The sequence below is a fragment of the Bubalus bubalis genome, chromosome 5 (assembly GCF_019923935.1).
Source record: "Bubalus bubalis isolate 160015118507 breed Murrah chromosome 5, NDDB_SH_1, whole genome shotgun sequence".
In the NCBI taxonomy this organism is placed as follows: domain Eukaryota; kingdom Metazoa; phylum Chordata; class Mammalia; order Artiodactyla; family Bovidae; genus Bubalus; species Bubalus bubalis.
This window is the reverse complement of record NC_059161.1, coordinates 8,293,455-8,313,520: the sequence shown is the minus strand read 5'-3', so window position 1 is coordinate 8,313,520 and position 20,066 is coordinate 8,293,455. Positions and strand designations below refer to the sequence as shown.

General features: G+C 48.5%; 1 protein-coding gene and 1 long non-coding RNA gene across 3 annotated transcripts in view; one reads left to right on the top strand and one right to left on the bottom strand.

The window, feature by feature from the left end:
• The window catches only part of KCNH1 (potassium voltage-gated channel subfamily H member 1), a 432,755-nt gene extending 418,747 nt beyond the window's left edge, over positions 1–14,008 (top strand). For both annotated transcript variants that reach the window (XM_045165647.1, XM_045165648.1), the window contains one exon: positions 11,183–14,008. In XM_045165647.1, coding sequence (XP_045021582.1) covers positions 11,183–12,034 — 852 coding nt within the window. In that variant the 3' untranslated portion in view covers positions 12,035–14,008. The remainder of the gene's footprint in view (positions 1–11,182) is intronic.
• LOC112585043 lies at positions 905–10,257 on the bottom strand. Its single transcript, XR_003109343.3, has 3 exons — positions 9,801–10,257; positions 8,441–8,517; positions 905–2,838 (listed from the first exon to the last, which is right to left on the bottom strand). It is a non-coding gene; the product is annotated as an uncharacterized LOC112585043 (long non-coding RNA).
• Positions 14,009–20,066: the final 6,058 nt, after the last annotated feature.

The window sequence follows — 20,066 nt, the reverse complement described above, 5'->3', positions numbered from 1 at the left end:
TTAGAAGATTGTATGTGTCTAAGAATTTATCCATTTCTCATAGACAGATATTTTTAAAAAGATGACAGGTGATTCCATCCCTCTCCTCGTCAATCACCACTGCTGGAGAGGGGCGGTGACTCTAGGCTTCCTCCCACAATGTACCATCAAAGCGAAGGAGCTCTGAGTCTCACAGTTGGGATATTAGCTTCAGGATGCAGCTTTTATGAAAAGGGAGAAGGGGTTAAAGATTGATATCTCCAAGATTTCTTCTAATGATTTTTTTCTAAGAATGGGGCTACTGTGTCCCTCCTCCTGGAAGGCCAGGGAGCCAGAGTGGGGGCCCTTGGGAGAGGATGCAGAGACAGGCTACTAGAACTGCCTGTGGAAGGGCTAAGGGTAGCCTCCTGGCATTCAGATGGTTCCATACAGCTTCCCATGGTGAGAGACAGCAGAAAAGTTGGTGCGCGTGTTTCTAGGGGATGTCCACAATGCTGCGAATGCTCCTTGGGAACCTGGCACAGCTGAGGTTCCAGGTTGAAGCTCAGTTTTCAGATCACATCCATTTCTCTTATATCACGACCTGGCATGTGTGTCGGGAAGCAGGCCATGTTGTACTTTACCTGTCCCCTCTGCGTTCCTGGGTCACTGCCTCCATCCCTGTCATTAGCTAGAATCACAGCTTTCTCCCAGGCCTCCCTCCCTTCAGTTGCCCAACCCCATCCCCAGACAGTCCTTAAACCACACTGTCCTTTGTGCTTTTTGCATGAATAGCAAGGTTCTTCTGGCCCCTGGGGCAAAGCTCAGAGATGCGTAAGGAGTGGGACAGTTGTTGCTGTTTAGTTGCTAAGTCGACTCTTATGACCCCATGAACTGTAGCCCACCAGGTGCCTCTGTCCATGGGATTTCCCAGACAAGAATAATAGAGCAAGTTGCCATTTTCTTCTCCAGGGGATCTTCCCAACCCAGGGATTGAACCTGCATCTCCTGCTTTGCATGTGGACTCTCTTCCACTGAGCCACCAGGGAACTTGCTGGGAGGTTACATGGAGTAACTGTGATGGAGCTCATGTGTACAGGAGTCTGCCTTATACCAGTGCTGCCTGAGGGCCAAAGCAAGCGTTAGCATTCTCAGCTTCCAAGCTAGGAAACCCAGGCTCAGAGAGAAAAGGTGATCGGCTCGTCTCTCAGCTAGCTGTGGCTAGGTGTGACTCATAACACGGTTAGCTGGCTGTGTGTACACTCTGGAAGAGAATTCTGAGAGAAAATGGAAAACACACGTGAGGGTGGCCTGTCCTACTGCTGATGGTGTTGCAGAGAAGGCTGCCTGAGCCGGCAGGTGGGCTCACCTTACTACACAGCCCAGCCTGCTCCCTCCTGTGCGCCCCTCCTGGGTGCAGCTCTGATTTTCAGTAGCCAGTGCAGGGCCCGGTGTGACTCTGGAACTGGGGTATGGAACCCATGCTTTAGCAGGGAGAGTTCTGCCCTGTGCTGAGGAAGGCAGTGGAGCTCCTGGGAAGAGACCCCTCTGTAAAGAAGCACAGCAAAGAATGGAAGAGACCCCTCCAGCCACCCCCCTCACACTCATACCCCTTATTCCACAGGTTAGGGGACTTGGGCCTCCAAAGGAAAAGCTCAAGGAGCCCGTAACCCTCTCGGTTATCTTCCCCTCCGAGGAGCCCATCTCCAGTGCAGTCCGCCTGCTCCCCACACCCACCCAGGCACTCTTGCTTCTGCAGGGTCCTCTGGGGAATACAGGATTGCTCCCAACTGGGCTCCCAGTTCCTCGCCATCCTGACGCATCACCGAGACACCCCTGCAGGGACAGGGTGAGCGGAACTAACTCTCCAGGTGGGGCCCAGCACTTGGCTCGGGGCTGCCCTGCTGAGAGCTCGCGAGAAGGCACAGGTGCCCGAGTGCAACATCACGAGAAATGGGTCCTCATTCTGAGTCTCTGAGACCAGCTCTCACCCGCCCCCTCTCCAGGGCGTGAGAGACTTTGCTGTATAGACCAGATCTGAACTCACATCTGTCTGGAATTCAGATGCGAGTGGGACGGTGATGGATACTTTCTCAAGGAGTGTAGACTGGCAAGTTTCCTTGGCAGCTGAGTGGCTGCTCCCTGCTGAAGCAGTGGGCGGCACCCCCTTGGGCTCATGCATTTGCTGGCTCTAGAGTCAGCATCCTACTATGAGAAACGGGGATTTTTACCGTGCAACAGGAAATTATTGATTGGGGGAGTCAAACCCTAGAATAAACATGTGAAACTGTTAGAACCACCATGTTTCAAAACTAGACAATTGCTTGAATCAAATTATTTGCTCCAGTGCTTTGTGCGTGGAATGGTATGATCTGGCTGAAGCCAGGAGTGGCACAGATCACAAAGGACAGTGACACGTCAGAGCCAACTCTTCAGTAACATACAAGTTGTCAGAATTCTCAATTGTTTGTCCATTGTGGTAGAAAGCAACTATTTTTAAGAGTGGAATTACAGCTATACAAACATGTGTTTTGTATCAGATTTTTTTAACCCAGAAAAAATTGAGAGAATGCAACCAAGCAGAAGATGGGTGTCTCTTTTCTTAATTATTGTCCTCTTTTGGTGGTAAGCAGCACAAACTGCAGAGAATATCCAGTGTACATCAGGTGCAGACTTGCCTGGGTGAGTGACTTCCCTGTCCACGTCACGGGGTGGCGGTGAGGAGCGGGTTACTGATGCCAAGTGCTTATCCCAATATCTGGTGCTTTGCTGAGCGCCTGGTTGGTACTGGCCGCTATTCGTGTTGAAGGTTCAGCTGAGCAAGGGAGTGGAAACACGGTGGAGTGATCGGATGTGAAGCGGTGGCAGTGAAATGTCAACCTGCACGAGCCAGAGGAAGACAAATAGCTATGATACCAGGGCTTCACCAGGGCCTCCCTGGAGGCTCAGATGGTAAAGAATCCTCCTGCAGTGCAGGAGAACTGGGTTCGATCCCCAGGTTGGGAAGATCCCCTGGAGGAGGACATGGCAACCCATTCCAGTATTCTTGCCTGGAGAATCCCATGGACAGAGGAGCCTGGTGGGCTACAGTCCATGGGGTCACAGAGTAGGACACAACTGAGCAACTGAGCACATATGATATCACTTATTTGTTAAAAAATGATACAAGTGAACATATTTACAAAACAAACAGACTTATGGACTTAAAAAACAAACTTACAGTTACCAAAGGGGAAAGGTGAGAGGGAGAGAGAAATTAGGAAGATGGGATTAATGTGTACACACTACTGTATATAAAATGACCAACAAGGACCTACTGTATGGCACGAAGAACTCTACTCAATGGTCTGTAATAACCTACATGGGAAAAGAATTTGAAAAAGAAAAGAATATATATGCGCGCACACACACACACAATTGAGTCATTGTGGTATACACTTGAAACTAACAACATAGGAAATCAATTATACTCCAATATAAAATAAAAATTTTTAAAGTAGAAAAAAAGTCAACCTTCAATGCCCACACTGGCTCCCCCGCCTTAGGGTTCCCTTTGCTGCTGTTTCCAGGACAAATACCCCCATTTTCCATTTCCCTCTGTCTGAGATCAGAGGCAAAAGGAATGTTCAGAAGACTATACTTAGGGTGGAGATAAATGTGGTCCCAACTTTCCAAAGCCGTGGTGAGCAGGTTTGTGCAGGAGTATAGGTTGAAGGAAGTAGTGGCGGGTGAGCTAAACATTTAGGCAGGGAAGTATATGGTGGGTTTGATTTTTGCAAGTCACAAGTCATCTTCTGCCTTTTTTAAAAAAATATAGTTGATTTACAAGATTGTATTAGCTTCAGATGTACAGCAAAGTGATTCAGTTATTTTCAGATTATTTTCCATTATTGCTTATTACAGGATATTGAATATAGCCAGCCCTTTGTGATATACACAGTAAATTTATATACAGTAAACCCTGTTGCTTATCTATTTTATATATAATACTTTGTGTCTGTGGATCCCAAACTCCTAATTTATCCCTCACCCACCTCCCTTTCCCCTTTGGGAACCATGAGTTTCTTTCCTATGTGAGTCTCTTTCTATTTTGTATGTAGATTCATTTCAATTTTTAGATTCCACATATAAATGATATCAGATAATATTTGCTTATGACTGACTTCACTGAATATAATATTCTCTAAGTCTGTCTATGTTGCTGAAAATATCAATCTTTTATCCCTTCTATGGCTGAATAATATTCCACTGTATGTATTATATGCCACGTATTTTTAACCAGTCATCTGCTGATGGGCTCTTGGGTAGTTTCCATGTATTGGCTGCTGAAAATAGTGCTGCTATGAATACTCGGATGCATGTATTTTTTCAAATTATGATTTTCTCTGGATATATGTTCAGGAGTTGGATTACTAGATCATACAGTGGTTCTACTTTTAAAGGAACCTCCATACTGTTTTCAATAGTGACCACACCAATTTGCATTCCCACTAACAGTGTAGGAGGGTTCCCTTTTTCCCACACCCTCGCCAACATTTATTACTTGTAGCCTTTTTGATGAAGCCATTCTGACAGGTGTGAGATGGTGCTTTTTCCAGTTGCCTCATTTGCAAATATTTTCTCCCATTATGTAAGTTGTCTTTTCATTTTTTTTTTTTGATGGTTTCCTTTAATCTGCAAAAGGTTTTAAGTTTCATTAGGTCCCATTTGTTTATTTTTGCTTTTATTTCTTTTTCCTTAGGAGACTTATCTAAGAAAATATTGCTAAAATTTATATCCTGAGAATGTTTTGCCTATATTCTCTTCTAGGAATTTTATGATGTCATGTCTTATATTTAAACCTTTTTGAGTTTATTTTTGTATATGATGTGAGGGAGTGGTCTAATTTCATTGATTCAGAGGTGGCCGTCCAGCTTTCCCAACACCACTTGCTGAAGAGTCTGTCTTTTCTCTGTTGTTTATTCTTGCCTCCTCTTTGTGGATTAGTTGACTATAGGTGTGTGGGTTCGTTTCTGTGCTATTATGTCCCATTGATCTGTATATCTGTTTTCGTGCCAATACCATGATTGCTGTGACTCTGTAGCATTGTGTGAATGAAGGCCTGAAGAGTTATGCCTTCAGCTTTGTTCTTTTTCCTCAGGATTGTTTTGACAATCTGGGGTCTTTTGTGGTAGGATTATTTGTCCTAGTTCTGAGCATCTTCCACTTTTAAATTTTCCTGTGGAATCATGCAGTAGTGTTAAGTTCATTTCACAGGTCACGATTAGTGCTTCCCTAGACAGAAGGCATTGTTGAGGGAGTGCTGGAGGATAAACACTGGTCCACTTGTCTTAATCCTGGAGCATCTCTGTTGGGGGAGGCTTGTCACCAGCTCCCCATTTCCTCCTGCCTGACTGGTGACTTGGCTCACACACAGGAAAGATGGGTGTGAGGAGAGGCTGCTCTGGCCGCGACAGTGGAGGTTGAGGGGTCAATGAGGCAATGATACAGCCATGCTCTGCATGGGAAGATTCAGGTTTAGAGCTGGGGCTGGAGCAAAAAACAGCATTGCTTGTGAATGTGAAGGGAGGGAGAGAGGTTTCTCACAAATGTCATTTCATCGCATCACTGCAGCAAGGCTAAAAGTAAGAAGTTTTGTCAATAAGACAACTGAAGCCTAGAAAGAACAAGAAATGCCCTCAGGGTCCCAGCAGGGGGTGCTTGTACCAGTCTTGTCAGCACCTCTGCTGGCTCTTAGCTGCACAAAGGTGAGGTGGGCACTGAAGCAGAAAGACCTCATGGAGCACAGAGAGAATAGGGCAGGGCTTTGGGGGAGGACCACACTTCGGGGATGGGAAGAAGAAGCTGTATAGGAACCAAGTCTTAGGGCTGTGACTACAGATTATCTCAACCTGGGTGGCTTAAAACAACAGAAATGTATTCTGTGTGTGGAGGATGGAAACTTGAACCAAGGTGTCTGTAGGGTCGGCTCCTCCCGGAGGCTGTGAGAATCATTCCATGCCTCTCCTAGCTTCTGGTGCTATCATCAGTCCATGGCATTTCTTGGCTTGCAGCTAAATTGTTGCTCAGTCGTGTCTCTTTGTGACCCCATGGACTGAAGCACTCCAGGCTTCCCTGTCCTACATTATCTCCTGGAGCTTGCTCAAACTCATGTTCATTGAGTCGATGATGCCATCCAACCATCTTATCTTCTGTCGCCCCTTCTCCTCCTGCTCTCCATCTTTCCCAGCATCAGGGTCTTTTCCAGTGAGTCAGCTCTTCACATCAGGTGGCTAGAGTATTGGAGCTTCAGTGTCAGTCCTACCAAAGAATATTCAGGGTTGATCTCCTTGCAGTCCAAGGGACTCTCAAGAGTCTTCTCCAGCACCGCAGTTCAAAAGCATCAGTTCTTTGGCGCTCAGCTTTGTTTATGGTTCAACTCTGATATCCATACATGACCACTGGAAAAACCATAGCTTTGACTAGATGGACCTTTGTTGGCAAAGTGATGTAGCTAAATACAAAACTCCAGTGTCCACCTTCATCTTCATGCGGCCTTTTGCTCTGTTTCATGTCTTCTCTTTTCTATCTCTTGGAAGGATGCTCATGCTTGGATTTAGGGCCCACCCTGATGCAGAGTGATCTCACCTCAACATCCTTACCTTATCACATCTGCAAAGACCCTAAGCCCAAACAACATCACATCATGAGGTTCGGGTAGATGTGTCTTCTGGTGCCTGTAATTCACAAAGTGAGAAAGAGAATGAGAAATGTGGCCTCAGTGAAACACCTGAGGCCAGTGACACCCATACACCAGTAGCGTCTCTTCTCTGAGCAGCAAACAAGGGGTGCGTCTCCTTCACTTGGTGGCATTAGGAAGAAGGGATCCTCATTACTCTTGGGTTTGAGCCTTCCTGAAGACAGATGAACAGACCCAGGCTAGTCTGTCCACAGAAGACTTTGCTGATCCTCTCGCTGTCAGTGGGGGCCCTTAAAAGAGTGAAAGAGATGATGCCAGTCCTCACAGGATGTCACTAAGGGGTCTGACAAGGTCATTCTTGATTGATGCCAGAGGAAACTGCAGATGGCGCATGGGAGGAGCTGGCCTGTGAGCTGCACTCTGGGTGCCACGGAACCAGAGGACCGCTGGTCTCTAGATTCTCTGTGGATAAAATGCACCAGGACTCCTGCTCCTCCTACCTGGTGCCATGCCCTGAGGGTAACTGGTAGCCTCACCACTCTCCAGGGAGGCAAGATTTTCCCAGGAACCAAAATACTCAGCTCCTGTGTCCTCACAGGTCTTCTTTCTCACCTTAACCACTCCAAGCCTGGCTCTCACGTGAAGTCAAGGACCACACTACTAGGTTCTAATGTACCTACTGAGTCCTCCTCTTCTTAGATTCTTTGAGATCCTCAGCTTCATGGTCTCTCCCCACCCCTTGGCTTCACAGTGCTGTCCCTGAATTCTTTAGAGAGCTCACTGATGGACAGAGAGTAAAAGAAACTACTAGAGAGGTGGTGGAGCAGGGATGGAGTTAATCAACACATCCGAGAGAAAAATCATCCTTTTCCCTAAAACCAAGGCACGTCCCTAGCTGAACGACTCAGAATATGGGTATGGATGGGGGCTCAGATGGGCCAGGGTTTGTGTCTTAGCTCCACTATGTGAGTGCCCTTAGGTGGTCAGTTACCCTTTCTAAGCTTGGTTTTTTCATTTAAATAATGAGGATGGTTGTCCCCACCTGCTGGGGCTGCTGCAAGGATGATGTGAGATAGCGCACATCAAACGTTGAACAGTCATTTCCTCCCACTGGGACTGCTGCCACAAAGCCACGGCTCTCAGTTGGGTGGCCTTTCTACCTTTGTGTCAGTACATGCGCTGTTTCCTGTGTGAATACCTTTGTCCAAGTCTTTCACCTTTTATTCCTAATTCCAACTCATCCTTCTAGAATCATCTCAAGGGTTGCCCCTACAATGAATGATACATGATACATTTACTCAATAAGTCTTTTTAAGACTCTTCAATTATCCAACTTCATCCTCATGATACTAAGTGTCAGTTGCTCAGTCATGTCGCATTCTGTGCAACCCCGTGGACTGTAGCCCGCCTGGCTCCTCTGTCCATGGGATTTCCAGGCAGCCGTACTGGAGTGGGATGCTATTTCCTTCTCCAGGGGATCTTCCCGACCCTAGTCTCCTGCATTGCAGGCAGACTCGCTGCATCTGAGCCACCAGGGAACCAGCAGCGCTATCTGCTTTCACAGATGAAGAAACTGAAGCTTGAGGACCATGGTCCTAGGCCTGCCTGGGATCCAAAACTTGTGCTCATGCTGCCCATCACTCCACATGACTCCACCCACCCCGTGCCCCCCGACCCTGCTCGGGGAAACTCAGCCCCTTGTACTTCAGCTGTGAGTCTGTCTCAAGGGCAGCGCTGTGCTTTCCTCCCTCTAGCTCCAGGCGCCGGCAGCACACAGGCTCAGCTCAGGGAGCGATTACTGACCTGCACTGGCCTCGGTCTCTTGGGGAGCCCCGCACCCTCTGAGACTCCACGTCTGCATGGAACATATGTTCCCGATGCTGTTGAGAGAAAAATGAAGCATTTGATTCCACAGGAAACAGAAGTGGCCATCTTGAGGGGGTTAAGAAGCAGCCTTTTCAAAAAGCCTTGTCATATCTCTTCATCTTCAGCTTGTTTTTCTGCGTTTTCAGTTTCTTAAATGGTCAAGTTCATTAATCTTCATGCTTTATGCTCTGTCATAAAACCAGGCAGGCTACTGGTGGAGGGGGCTGGTGGCTGAGGAAACTATGAGGAAAACAGCGTCACCAGGGCCTTTAGGGACATTCGGGTGGGCCTTCCTCCTGACCCACGCCGCTCTGTCCCTCTAAGTGGCTTGAGTCAGTGCCAGCATAGACTCCAGCTCTGGGCAAAAAGGCCTGGCCTTCCTCTGTCATGGAATGGTTATGGGTATGTGCCTTGCATACAGTAGGTGCTCAGCACATGTTTGCTTGGCTTGGTGTCCTCCACCCCAGACAGCAAACCAGCCTTTTCAGAGGAAAAAGGTGGCATAAGTGATTGCAAAGCCTGCCAGTTGCCTTTCAGTCATCCTCAGGGGCCGGGGGCTCACGGGCCTCACTGGGGTCATTCCTCCTCCTCTCCCACGACCCCACTCTGCGCCCAGCTCAGTCTCAGCATCACGGAGGAGGGCGCAGAGGTGGTGTGTGGCCACACTCATGCATAAGCAGGTGCACACACGGAGGACAGCACAGTGACCTCACCAGTCATCAGCCGTGACCAGTCTGAGAGCCTGGTCAGCATCACCTGGGAGCTTCCTGCAAATGCCAGTTTCTGACCCTGCCACGGGGAAGTCTCCCTCAGTAGAGACCACCTCCTCCTTCATGTGGTTCTGAAGTGCAGCTAGATTTGAGAACTGTTGATCTGGTCCAGCCAAGGAAGGACGTGACTTGCCCAAGGTCACACAGCCGGTCAGTGGCAGAGTTTTCTTTCTACTCTACTCTGGGTATTTCAGATTTGGGACATATATCTAAATTCAATTAAAACCAAAATCTCTTTTGGTTTATCCACAGTTTGCTATGATTCATACCTCAGTCTCTACATTTACTCAAACCACTGAGAATTGACATTTTATAAATGTTTTTACTCCCCAGTCTAAGCTCTTTTAAGCCGCTGGACTCCCATCCTCTGTGCTGTCAGGACTCCAGGTGGTTCACCTCCCTCCAGGCCTGTCTTCCCCCTCCCTGTGCTGTGGGGACCCTGCTTCCCTGGGTCTGGTCGGGGCTTGCGAGGGGCTGGGCCCTCCTGAAATGCAACCCAGGAGAGGCAGTCAAGGGTGCCGACTCACCTCAGCTCCCAGCAGGATTACTTTCTCAGACAAACTTGAAAACAACTGCTCAGGAAGCCCTGCAATCTGAAGAACTGGGTGTCAATTCAGTTCAGCTCCCAGACTGTCTACTAAGGCCTCTCCCCACTGCTCAGTGAGCCTTCAGAGGGATCTCCAGAGAGAGGAGTGGGGCACAGCAGCCACCTCTGTCCTGGGGCATCCTGTCTCCCCATCTACACTGTTCAGGATTCAGCATGGGCCTCGCACGCCCAACACGTCAGGCATTCCTGTGGACCGGCAGGGCTGGCTGGCTAGGGAGGACCCAGACGCGCCCCATCATGGTGCCTGGACCGGTGCTGTTGCTCAGTTGCCCCTTCCTGGCTCTTTGCAATGCCGTGGGCTGCAGCACGCCAGGCTTCCCTGTCCATCACTGTCTCCTAGGAGCTTGCTCAAACTCATGTCCATTGAGTCGGTCATGCCATCCAACCTTCTCGTCCTCTGTCGTCCACTTCTCCTCCTGCCCTCAATCTTTCCCAGCATCAGGGTCTTTTCCAATGAGTCAGCACTTCACAGGTGGCCAAAGTATTAGAGTTTCAGCTTCAAAATCAGTCCTACCAATGAACACCCAGGACTGATCTCCTTTAGGGTGGACTGGTTGGATCTCCTTGCAGTTCAAGGGACTCTTGAGAATCTTCTCCAGCACCACAGTTCAAAAGCATCAATTCTTCAGCACTCAGCTTTCTTTATGGTCCAACTCTCACATCTGTACATGATTGCTACAAAAACCACAGCTTTGGCCAGATGGACCTTTGTCCGCAGTGATGTCTCTGCTTTTTAGTACGCTGTCTAGGTTAGTTATAGCTTTTCTTCCAAGGAGCAAGCATCTTTTGATTTCATGGCTGCAGTCACCATCTGCAGTGATTTTGGAGCCCAAGAAAAGAAAGTCTGTCACTGTTTTCATTGTTTCCCCATCTATTTGACATGAAGCGATGGAACCGGATGCTATGATCTTCGTTTTTTTTGAATGTTGAATTTTAAGCCAGCTTTTTCACTCTCCTCTTTCACTTTCATCAAGAGGCTCTTTAGTTCCTCTTCACTTTCTGCCATAAGGGTGGTGTCATCTGCATATCTGAGGTTATTGATATTTCTCCCAGCAATCTTGATTCCAGCTTGTGCTTCATCCAGCCCAGCATTTCACATGATGTACTCTGCATATAAGTTAAATAAGCAGGGTGACAATATACAGTATTGACATACTCCTTTCCCAATTTGGAAACAGTCCGTTGTTGCATGTCCGGTTCTAACTGTTGCTTCCTGACCTGCATACAGGTTTCTCAAGAGTCAGGTCAAGTGGTCTGGTGCCACAGCTGGGTTAACATGGCTTGTACTGTGTCTCCCCGCAGATCGTGTTCCGGAAGATCAGTGACGTGAAACGGGAGGAGGAGGAGCGCATGAAGCGGAAGAATGAGGCCCCCTTGATCCTGCCGCCCGACCACCCCGTCCGGCGGCTCTTCCAGAGGTTCCGCCAGCAGAAGGAAGCCAGGCTGGCCGCGGAGAGGGGCGGGCGGGACTTGGACGACCTGGACGTGGAGAAGGGCAGCATCCTCACCGAGCACAGCCACCACGGCCTGGCAAAGGCCAGCGTCGTCACCGTCCGAGAGAGCCCTGCCACGCCCGTGGCCTTCCCGGCAGCCGCCACCCCGGCGGGGCTGGATCACGCCCGGCTGCAGGCGCCTGGGGCCGAGGGCCTGGGCCCCAAGGCCGGCGGGGCCGACTGCGCCAAGCGCAAGGGCTGGGCCCGCTTCAAGGATGCCTGCGGGAAGGCCGAGGACTGGAGCAAGGTGTCCAAGGCCGAGTCCATGGAAACGCTCCCCGAGAGGACGAAGGCCGCCGGCGAGGCCACACTCAAGAAGACGGACTCGTGCGACAGCGGCATCACCAAGAGCGACCTGCGTCTGGACAACGTGGGCGAGGCCAGAAGCCCCCAGGACCGGAGCCCCATCTTGGCGGAGGTCAAGCACTCCTTCTACCCCATCCCGGAGCAGACGCTGCAGGCCGCTGTCCTGGAGGTGAAGCACGAGCTCAAGGAGGACATCAAGGCCTTGAGCACCAAGATGACGAGCATTGAGAAACAGCTCTCTGAGATACTCAGGATATTAACCTCCAGAAGATCCTCTCAGTCGCCTCAGGAGCTATTTGAAATATCGAGGCCCCAGTCCCCAGAGTCAGAGAGAGACATTTTTGGCGCAAGCTGAGAGGTCTGTTGTAAAAAAAAAGAAAAAATCCAAGATGACAAAAACCTACCGTCCTGCCCTAGACACCACCACACACACACCTACATGACCAACAACCTTCAAAGTAGGCTTTTCCCAACAGAAAACGCAAGTGGGACCAGTCACTTGGGCTCGCTCGCTCTGGGGAGAGGCGTGTACCCCGACCCTGCAAGATGGGAGCTGCGTCTGAACTCTCTCTGCAGAATTTTGGAAGAGTGGGGGCATGCCGTCTAAAGGGTATTTTCCTTCATTTTTAATTTTTTCTTACTGCCATGATATTTGTAACAACATGAAAACTACCAGGAAAGAAACAGCAGCCGCTGGGGATGGGTGGGACAGCAGCAAGGACCCCGCGTGTGTACTAGCACACTGGGCTTCTCTGCCAAGACCCCCAGAGACTGCGGTGGGCACAGGGAGTTCCCAGCATTCCCTGTCCTTGGACAGCCTATGTCTGATGTCACCGTCTATTTTTGTACCGTCGTCATTTGTAACAAGCTTGGGACAAGGGGAGCTTGAGGGAGGGCAGAGCCTCTTGACTTCCTGTCTGTCTCGAACAGTTAAGGCTGAAAAGCAGCTGAGATGGCTTTGGGTGCCTCCTCTAGACACTTAGAGCCAGGAATCTTCAGGTCTGTTTTCCCCAAAGAGATGAGCCAAGAACTGGAGACCGGCGGTGGGGAGCCAGAGACACTCTGGGCTGTGATCTGCAGCCCTTAGCTGCTAAGGGAGCGCAGAAGGGGAGGGCCCTGTGGGCTCTAGATGAATCTCTGGCCTGGCTCCATGCCACTGGCCACATCACACAGGCCCTTTGCTTCTTTTCTTTCTTGACCTCTTCCTAAGTGTTCCTGTGGCATTCCTCAGGGTACGGGGCATCGGCAGGAAGGGTGATGAGCCCGGATTTGCTTTATTAGCAAAATAGACACATAGACACTCACACACAAAACCTCAGTAAAATGATTGTAACAAGAGCAATGTTTATATGATGATTCTCACTGGGACTGCCCCTAGAGAAGTTTGTATTTTGTTCACTGCATGGGTTCATTTATAGGACACTTGGGAGCTGTGCTTGGCCTTATTTTAAAGCTAATCTTTTTATCTCATATGAAAGTCAGTAGGACTTGGAAAGAAACCAAGAGACTGCAGGTCTATGACTGTACTTGCTTCAGGAGAGGAGAGAAAAAGAGGCAGGTGTTTCCAGATTGTCTCTGTCAAGTGACAGAGAGGTGGCTGTGGAGCTGTGGTCTATGAGGAAGGTCCCAGCTTAGAACGATGATCATGGAGCTAGCTATGGGCCATCCACGTCCCTAAACTATGATGCTCAGAGAACACGGCACAGCCTCAGTCACCTGGGGTCACGTTTGTTCCTATGCTTGGGCTCCTTTCAGGGGCATCTGAGAAAGGAAAGAGGGATCATCAGGACCCTAAAAATTGATAAGCAAGTTTGGAAGTTCAGAAAACTCAGCTTGGAGAGAGCAGAGTTAGGAGGGCAAGTGATCTGGACTGTGAGTGGGCATGGGATCATCCAGGGCACTCACCTTTTGCACTCGTTGCCCTGTGGCAGTCCTGTGTGTTGCTGGCATTGCTTTGCAGCAGAGATAGAGGCTAGGTCCCAGTGGTGATTTCCCTCAGTACCGAGGGGAACCTGCCAGGTCAGGACCTGCCGAACCAAGGATGTCTAGCGTTTCTGAAGGCCGCCTGTCTGGGCCCACCTCCCCCTTCAGTCCCGCTCAGTGGCCACGGCCTGACCCAGGACTTGGACCTAAGTTGTCCCTGTGGAATGGGGCTGTACTCACCCGGCTGCTGGCTTGGCACAGACTGCCCTGGAGAGCAGAGACTGAGGTCCAGGTGAGGGTCCTTCCTCAGGGGCCACACACACTTGTTCAGCTTCTCTCAGGAGGTTTACATGGGTGCCCCCAGGCTTCCTGAGACATTACTGGATTTGGCCTCAGATGGCAGCAAACAGAGGCGGGGGAGTGAAATTCCCCTGGGCCGAGAGTCATGACTGTTAATGATTCTGGGTAAGCCGTGGGGCTTCCAGCCTCTTTGAGAAGCTGCCAACTAGTCCTTGGGGCCGAGCCTGGAATCGCATCTGCCAGCTGTCCCTGAAATGTTCCAGTTTTGCCATTCCTTAAACATGCCTCCCAACCTGCTCCCCAAGGTTAGGACTTACCACTTGTAAGGCAGGGGAAAAGTGAAAGTGTTCATCACTCAGTCGTGCCCGGCTCTTTGCAACTGCATGGACTGTAGCCCACCAGGCTTCTCTGTCCATGGGATTCTCCAGGCAAGAGTACTGGAGTGGGTTGCCATTTCCTTCTCCCAGGGATTGAACCTGGGCCTCCTGCATTGCAGGCAGATTTTTTACCATTTGAGCCAGCAGGGAAGGCAGGATGAGGGCCCTGACAACACCAACACCCAGCTTCAGAAGCCCCTGCCCAGGACCCAGTGGGCTCTTCCCTCCAGCTTTGCCTGAGGGGCAAGGATGCTCGTGTGTGAGGCTTTGAAGTCCAGGCCTGATTGGAGAGAAAAATAATGCTTCATGAATATATTGCTTGATCAACTCCTAGGATTCAAACTGAGCTCATGGTGAGAAGCCTGGATCCACTCATGTGGGGGTCACAGGGCCCACAACCCATGCTCCTGGGGGTGACAGAGCAACACAGTATGCTTTTAGTCTTCTCCATTTAAGGATTTGTGGGATTTTTGCTATAATGATTCTCTCTGGAAAAAAATTTTTTTTAATGAGCCAAACCTTTACTTGTACTTTTCTGACATGCACTTGGCCACAGGCTGCTTTGTGCTTACTACCTACCTTTGCCCAGATGCTGCTCTGGCTTCCCAAGCGAGGACCACGAGCTTCAGATACCACCAACTCAACCTTCCACTATAAACCATTATCTGGTGGCCAAAGAGAGATTAGGGAAAACAAAAACTGTTTGGGTATTGGACCCAACCTTTAGAGTGTAGAAAAGTGATGCTGAGGGATGTAGACTAACCTGAGCTGTTTTTCTCCTTTTTGAGGGAAGGCGACATGGTGTCTTTATACCACTGCCCAGGAATTGCTGGTTACCTGATCTTTTACATCATCAGTTCCTTACTTTGGATGTCATTCATAGGGAGTATCCTTGACACGCTTTGGAGGAGGAGGCCCTGCCCGTACCCCTTCCTCCCTGCTGACAGACGTGGGGGGTGAGGGTTGAGTCTGTGATTAAGATGGTCAACAAGATGATGGAATGCGCATTCTTGGTGGAGGGCATCGTCTCCAGCAATGAGTGTTGCTGTTTCATATACCCGCAAAGGCTCCTCCTCTGGGTCGGACGCGATTCCTACCCAGGAAGGAGGCAGCGGGATGCAGCCATCTGGTTGAGAAGCCCAGGTCTGGTGCACAATCACTGTAGCTCCACCGTCACCCATCCCCGCCCCCTCACCTTCACATCCTCTGGCTTGATTCTTTCCAAGACCTACCTTTCTATTCCGGACCTCAGATTAAACCTGTGTGCACAGAGTTTGTAGCCAGTAGTCGGAAACCAGTGGTTTCCAAAAATGCCAGCCACATGGGCCCACGTGTTTCAGTGCTGCTTCCAATTCTTGTTATCCAATCCCTGGGCTTGTTTTACCTTCAGCCTTCTAGATCCTCCTAAGTGCTACGACACAGAGCGCGTCCTGTGGCCAAACAGCAGGGCCCTTTCCTGGAATCCTTTTTCAGCCAGCTCAGAGTAAAAACACCCTCCATCACACCACTCCATCCAGTGACCTGCCTCTCCTGGATCGGTAAGTGGAAGGTGAAAGTGTTAAGCCAGCTGTTAAACTTTGCACCCAAGCCTGGGTAGGGAGGAAATGAATGCCTTAGAAGCCCCAGGCAGGTGTAGGAAGGAGCCTCAGAAACCCTTGCTGCATTCACCACCAGATGGCACAGGCACCCTCTGGGAAATTTCCGGAGCCCTAGCGGCCATATGAGTTGACATGTGTTTGATGAACAGACTGTACCGTGTTTTGCTCTACAGATGTTTAGCCTTAAGACCCTTGAATGGAACTCCAACCGTGGTGGCACTGCCAACACTCTTTTCCCTCTCCCCCTCCTCACGTAGTGTTGCTTAAAGAGGAGACCCCCGAGGGCCGCTCGGCCCCCACACGGCCTCTCCTCCGTCACTCCATCACTGCACTGCCTTCTCGCTCGCGTCAATAAAAATGACCTTCACCAGCTCTCGTGCCCTCTAACTGGATGAGATCTCAGCGTCCCCCCAGCATGAACCGCAGCCATCAGAGACAGCACCCAGGGTGTTCATGTTGACATGTTTCAACTGACTGTGCCTCCAGCTTAACTTAGTTTCAAATGAAACTTCATTCTCACGTGAGCCTATTGGACTTATTCTGGAACCTCTAGAACTGGACCTGACTACCCCACAGGTACCAGACCGGTGGGTGCCCTCTCCCACTACCCGCCAGGAAGCGTTTCTTGGAGCCACTGTCTTTTTATCTGTGACTTCAGAGTCAGCCAACAGATCCACTAGTCATTCAAGGAGATGTTCATGGATCTTGTTATCAGGATATAAACTGCTTTTATATGAAGAAAGATGCAAACCCCCCCACCATGAATTCATTCTCACTATTCAGACACTGTGTGTGTGCATCCGTCGGAGACTGTCCCACATTTCGCCAGTCCTTTGAGGACACGTCTGCTCACGAGCGGTTCGTCATTTTGGGACTCCTCCTTGTATTAACACTCTTGCCATTGAGTCCTGCCAAATCCTCCATTGGATTTCTCTTCTTCCTTTGTATCTGTCATTTAGTCCAAAGGAGCATGAATCAACAGAAGTGCAAATGAGCTGATACTATTTTTGTGGTCAACTGAGGACGCTGCCAAAAGTGCTGTCTGACTGCAACCCGGGGACGTGAAGAGGAACGGGTGGCCCCACCACTGATATTCCCTTCTCAACATTTTTAAATAAGCACAAGTGATATTTGTAAAAAGAAAAAAAAAGTTTAATTTTATTTATTATGGTAAATAAACTATTTTATAATGATCATACATGATTGCTTTTGCCTTTCCTTGTATAAACTTCCAGGCACTGAATTAGGTGTTCAGACCTAAGATAAAAGAACTAGGTGGTACTTTCATAGACCTTTTCAAAAGCCTTGGGACCTCTAATTTGGACAGCACCTAGGACTGTGGTTTTTTGAGAATTTTATAGAGACACCAAGATTGTGTGAGTTCTGCACAGTGAGGGAATGGCTGTGAAGGTGCTTTGCCATATGATCTTGAAATAGAGCTATCAATGCCATGAGACACACAGAGATGCCTTCCAAACCTGGCATCGCTGGGCAGTTGTGGTACAACACATTGATTGAACACAGAGCTGAAGCTGACCTCCCACCTAGAGCTGAACACTTTAATCCTGAACAGTTTGGACTGCAATCTGTATGTTCATGCTTTGCTGCCTTTTAAAACATACTGTCGAAAAACCGAGTCTTTCTGGAAAAAGTGCCAACAACGTGAGTTCTGACCTGTGCTTTATTCACCGATGGTCTCAGAAGCGATGGAGGTAGAGAGCTGCCTGCCCCTACGGTAGTGCTGTACTCCAGCACCGATGCAGCTCTGCTGTGGTTTTAACAGATATCGCCTCCTGCTCACAGCACAATCCTCCACAACACTGCCAACAGGAGCCCATGTTTCACACCAATGGATCGCACTTCACAAATGGCACTTTTCTATTGATGGACGGTAGAACTTACCTCAGGGATGAAGAATTTGTGATCCACAAGCCACATTCAGGCCTCTGCTTCATTTCATTGGGCTGCAGTATAAATCTAGTATTTTTAGTGACTTTCTCTACACCTCTCCCCCCCCTTTTTTTTAATACTGCAGGAAAGCATAATAAAACTAAGGGTGATGGCTTTTTTAAAGTTCCAAATGACTGATGCTCATTTCAAAAGTTTCACCTAATAAAGCACTAACTATTGTTTTTCACCACTGAGGTGCTCTAGAGAGTACATCTTTCTCTGTAAATATGGTTTTTATAATTAGTCACAAAGACTAAGTAACACAGAGCCAAGTAATAGATGTTAGACATTTTGGATGCCAAATGGGTTTCAATGATTAAAAAAAAAAAAAAAAAAGGATTTTGCTGGCTTGTTCCAAAAATATAACAATTTCAATGAAGAAAGGCTTCAGAGAGGCATCTCAACACGCACTGAGAAAGGCCAGCAGCATTGAGATAATCTGGCTTCTCAGTAGTTGGCCCTTCTGTATGGATATGTTCTGGGACATTTGCTAGAAAAGAAATTCATTGTATTAATTTCTTATACTCCTTAGTCAATCATTAGTTTAAATAAAGAAGCAATGAGTAGGCTCTTTCTCTAAGGGGAAACTCCCACTAAATTACCATTCTCCCAATATATAGATTATACCATATTATATATGATTGATTTATTTTCTAAGTCTACAGTCTTTACTATTAAGAACAAAGGGTTTCTGCTGTCACTTTTCAAATAAATTAATCTGAGGAAACAAATACTTTTCCGTCTTCTTGCACAGTCCCAGGAATTAGTCAAGATGACCAACATTTGGCTGTCCTTCCGATGTGTTCCTTGCCTCCTTGGAAATCATCATGGCAATCATGCCTGGAGCGAGTCAGAGGATCCTGGGGCTAGAAGTGACCTTGGGAACTGTCCCTGTCCTGTGCTGGAAGTTGCCCAGGGCTGATAAGTATGGAAAGTGACACCTCAGATGTTCTTCAGCTGGGACTGCTCTGTCTGCTCAGACACCTCAGGAGTCCTTCATTTAAAGCAGCTCTAAGAATTTGAGTTCATATGCATGGAAACAGACATTATCATTTTTATATTACAGTGGGAGAAAAGCAAGAGGTTAAGGTTAAGATAACAGTGGTCCTGGATGGTTATTCACATATTGGTTAATTAGGCCTCAAATACATAGCTAAACACAATAATCATGTACTCATTCCTGAGAACCACTCAATCATACAATAGCTTAAAAGAAATTCAGGATTATTACTTTCAAATATATTCACTTATTCTTCCAGTATAGTTTAATGAGTAAATAAGCCTATTTGTTTTTATAAAAATGGCATCTCCAAAGAGTTGAAAATATTTTGCATTACTTATAGGAACTTCCCTATAGCTCAAATGGTAAAGAGTCTGCCTGCAAAGCAGGATACCCGGGTTTGATCCCTGGGTCAGGAAGATGCCCTGGAGAAGAGAATGGCTCTCCACTCTAGTATTCTAACCTGGAGAATCCCATGAACAGAGGAGCCTGGTGGGCTACAGTTTGTGGGGTGACAAAAAATTGGACACAACTGAGCGACTAAACACATATATAAATATATACTATTTATATATTTATATACACACATATATTAGGCTTGTGTGCACATGCTCAGTTGTGTCTGACTCTTTGCAACCCCAGGCAATGTAGCCCGCCAGGCTCCTCTGTCCATGGGATTCTCCAGGCAAGAACACTGGAGTGGGTTGCCATGCCCTCCTCCAGAGGACTTTCCCGACCCAGGGGTTGAACACACGTCTCTTAGCATCTCCTGCACTGGCAGAAGGATCCTTTACCACTTCACCACCTGGGAACCCCATACATCAGACATTTCCCTGCAATTATCTTCACACGATTTTGTTCCTCTATAAACTTCAGCTAAAAGCCCTCTGGCTGATTACAAATCTTGAATTAGTGTTAAGAGTCCCTGAAGTTTTACTGTATTCATCTGACTGCTCACCCTTCCTCAACCTCATCTCCTGAAAACTTCCAAGCACAAGGACTTGCCAGCCTGTGTCTCCTCCTCTTCTATCAGGCCAGCTGCCAAGGCTGCTGTTGCCCTGGTCTGCCTGCCCCCCTCCAGCCTCTGTCCTTTGCTGCAGGTAACACGGAGTGTGCCTACCCTCTGCCACCCACAGCTGGTTCCCTCCCCACTCGCCTCCAAGCAGAGTGGCTGCGAAGAAAGTACGCCAGCAAAATGACGGGTCCTGCACTCCGGGAGTTTAAATCTCATTGAGCTAA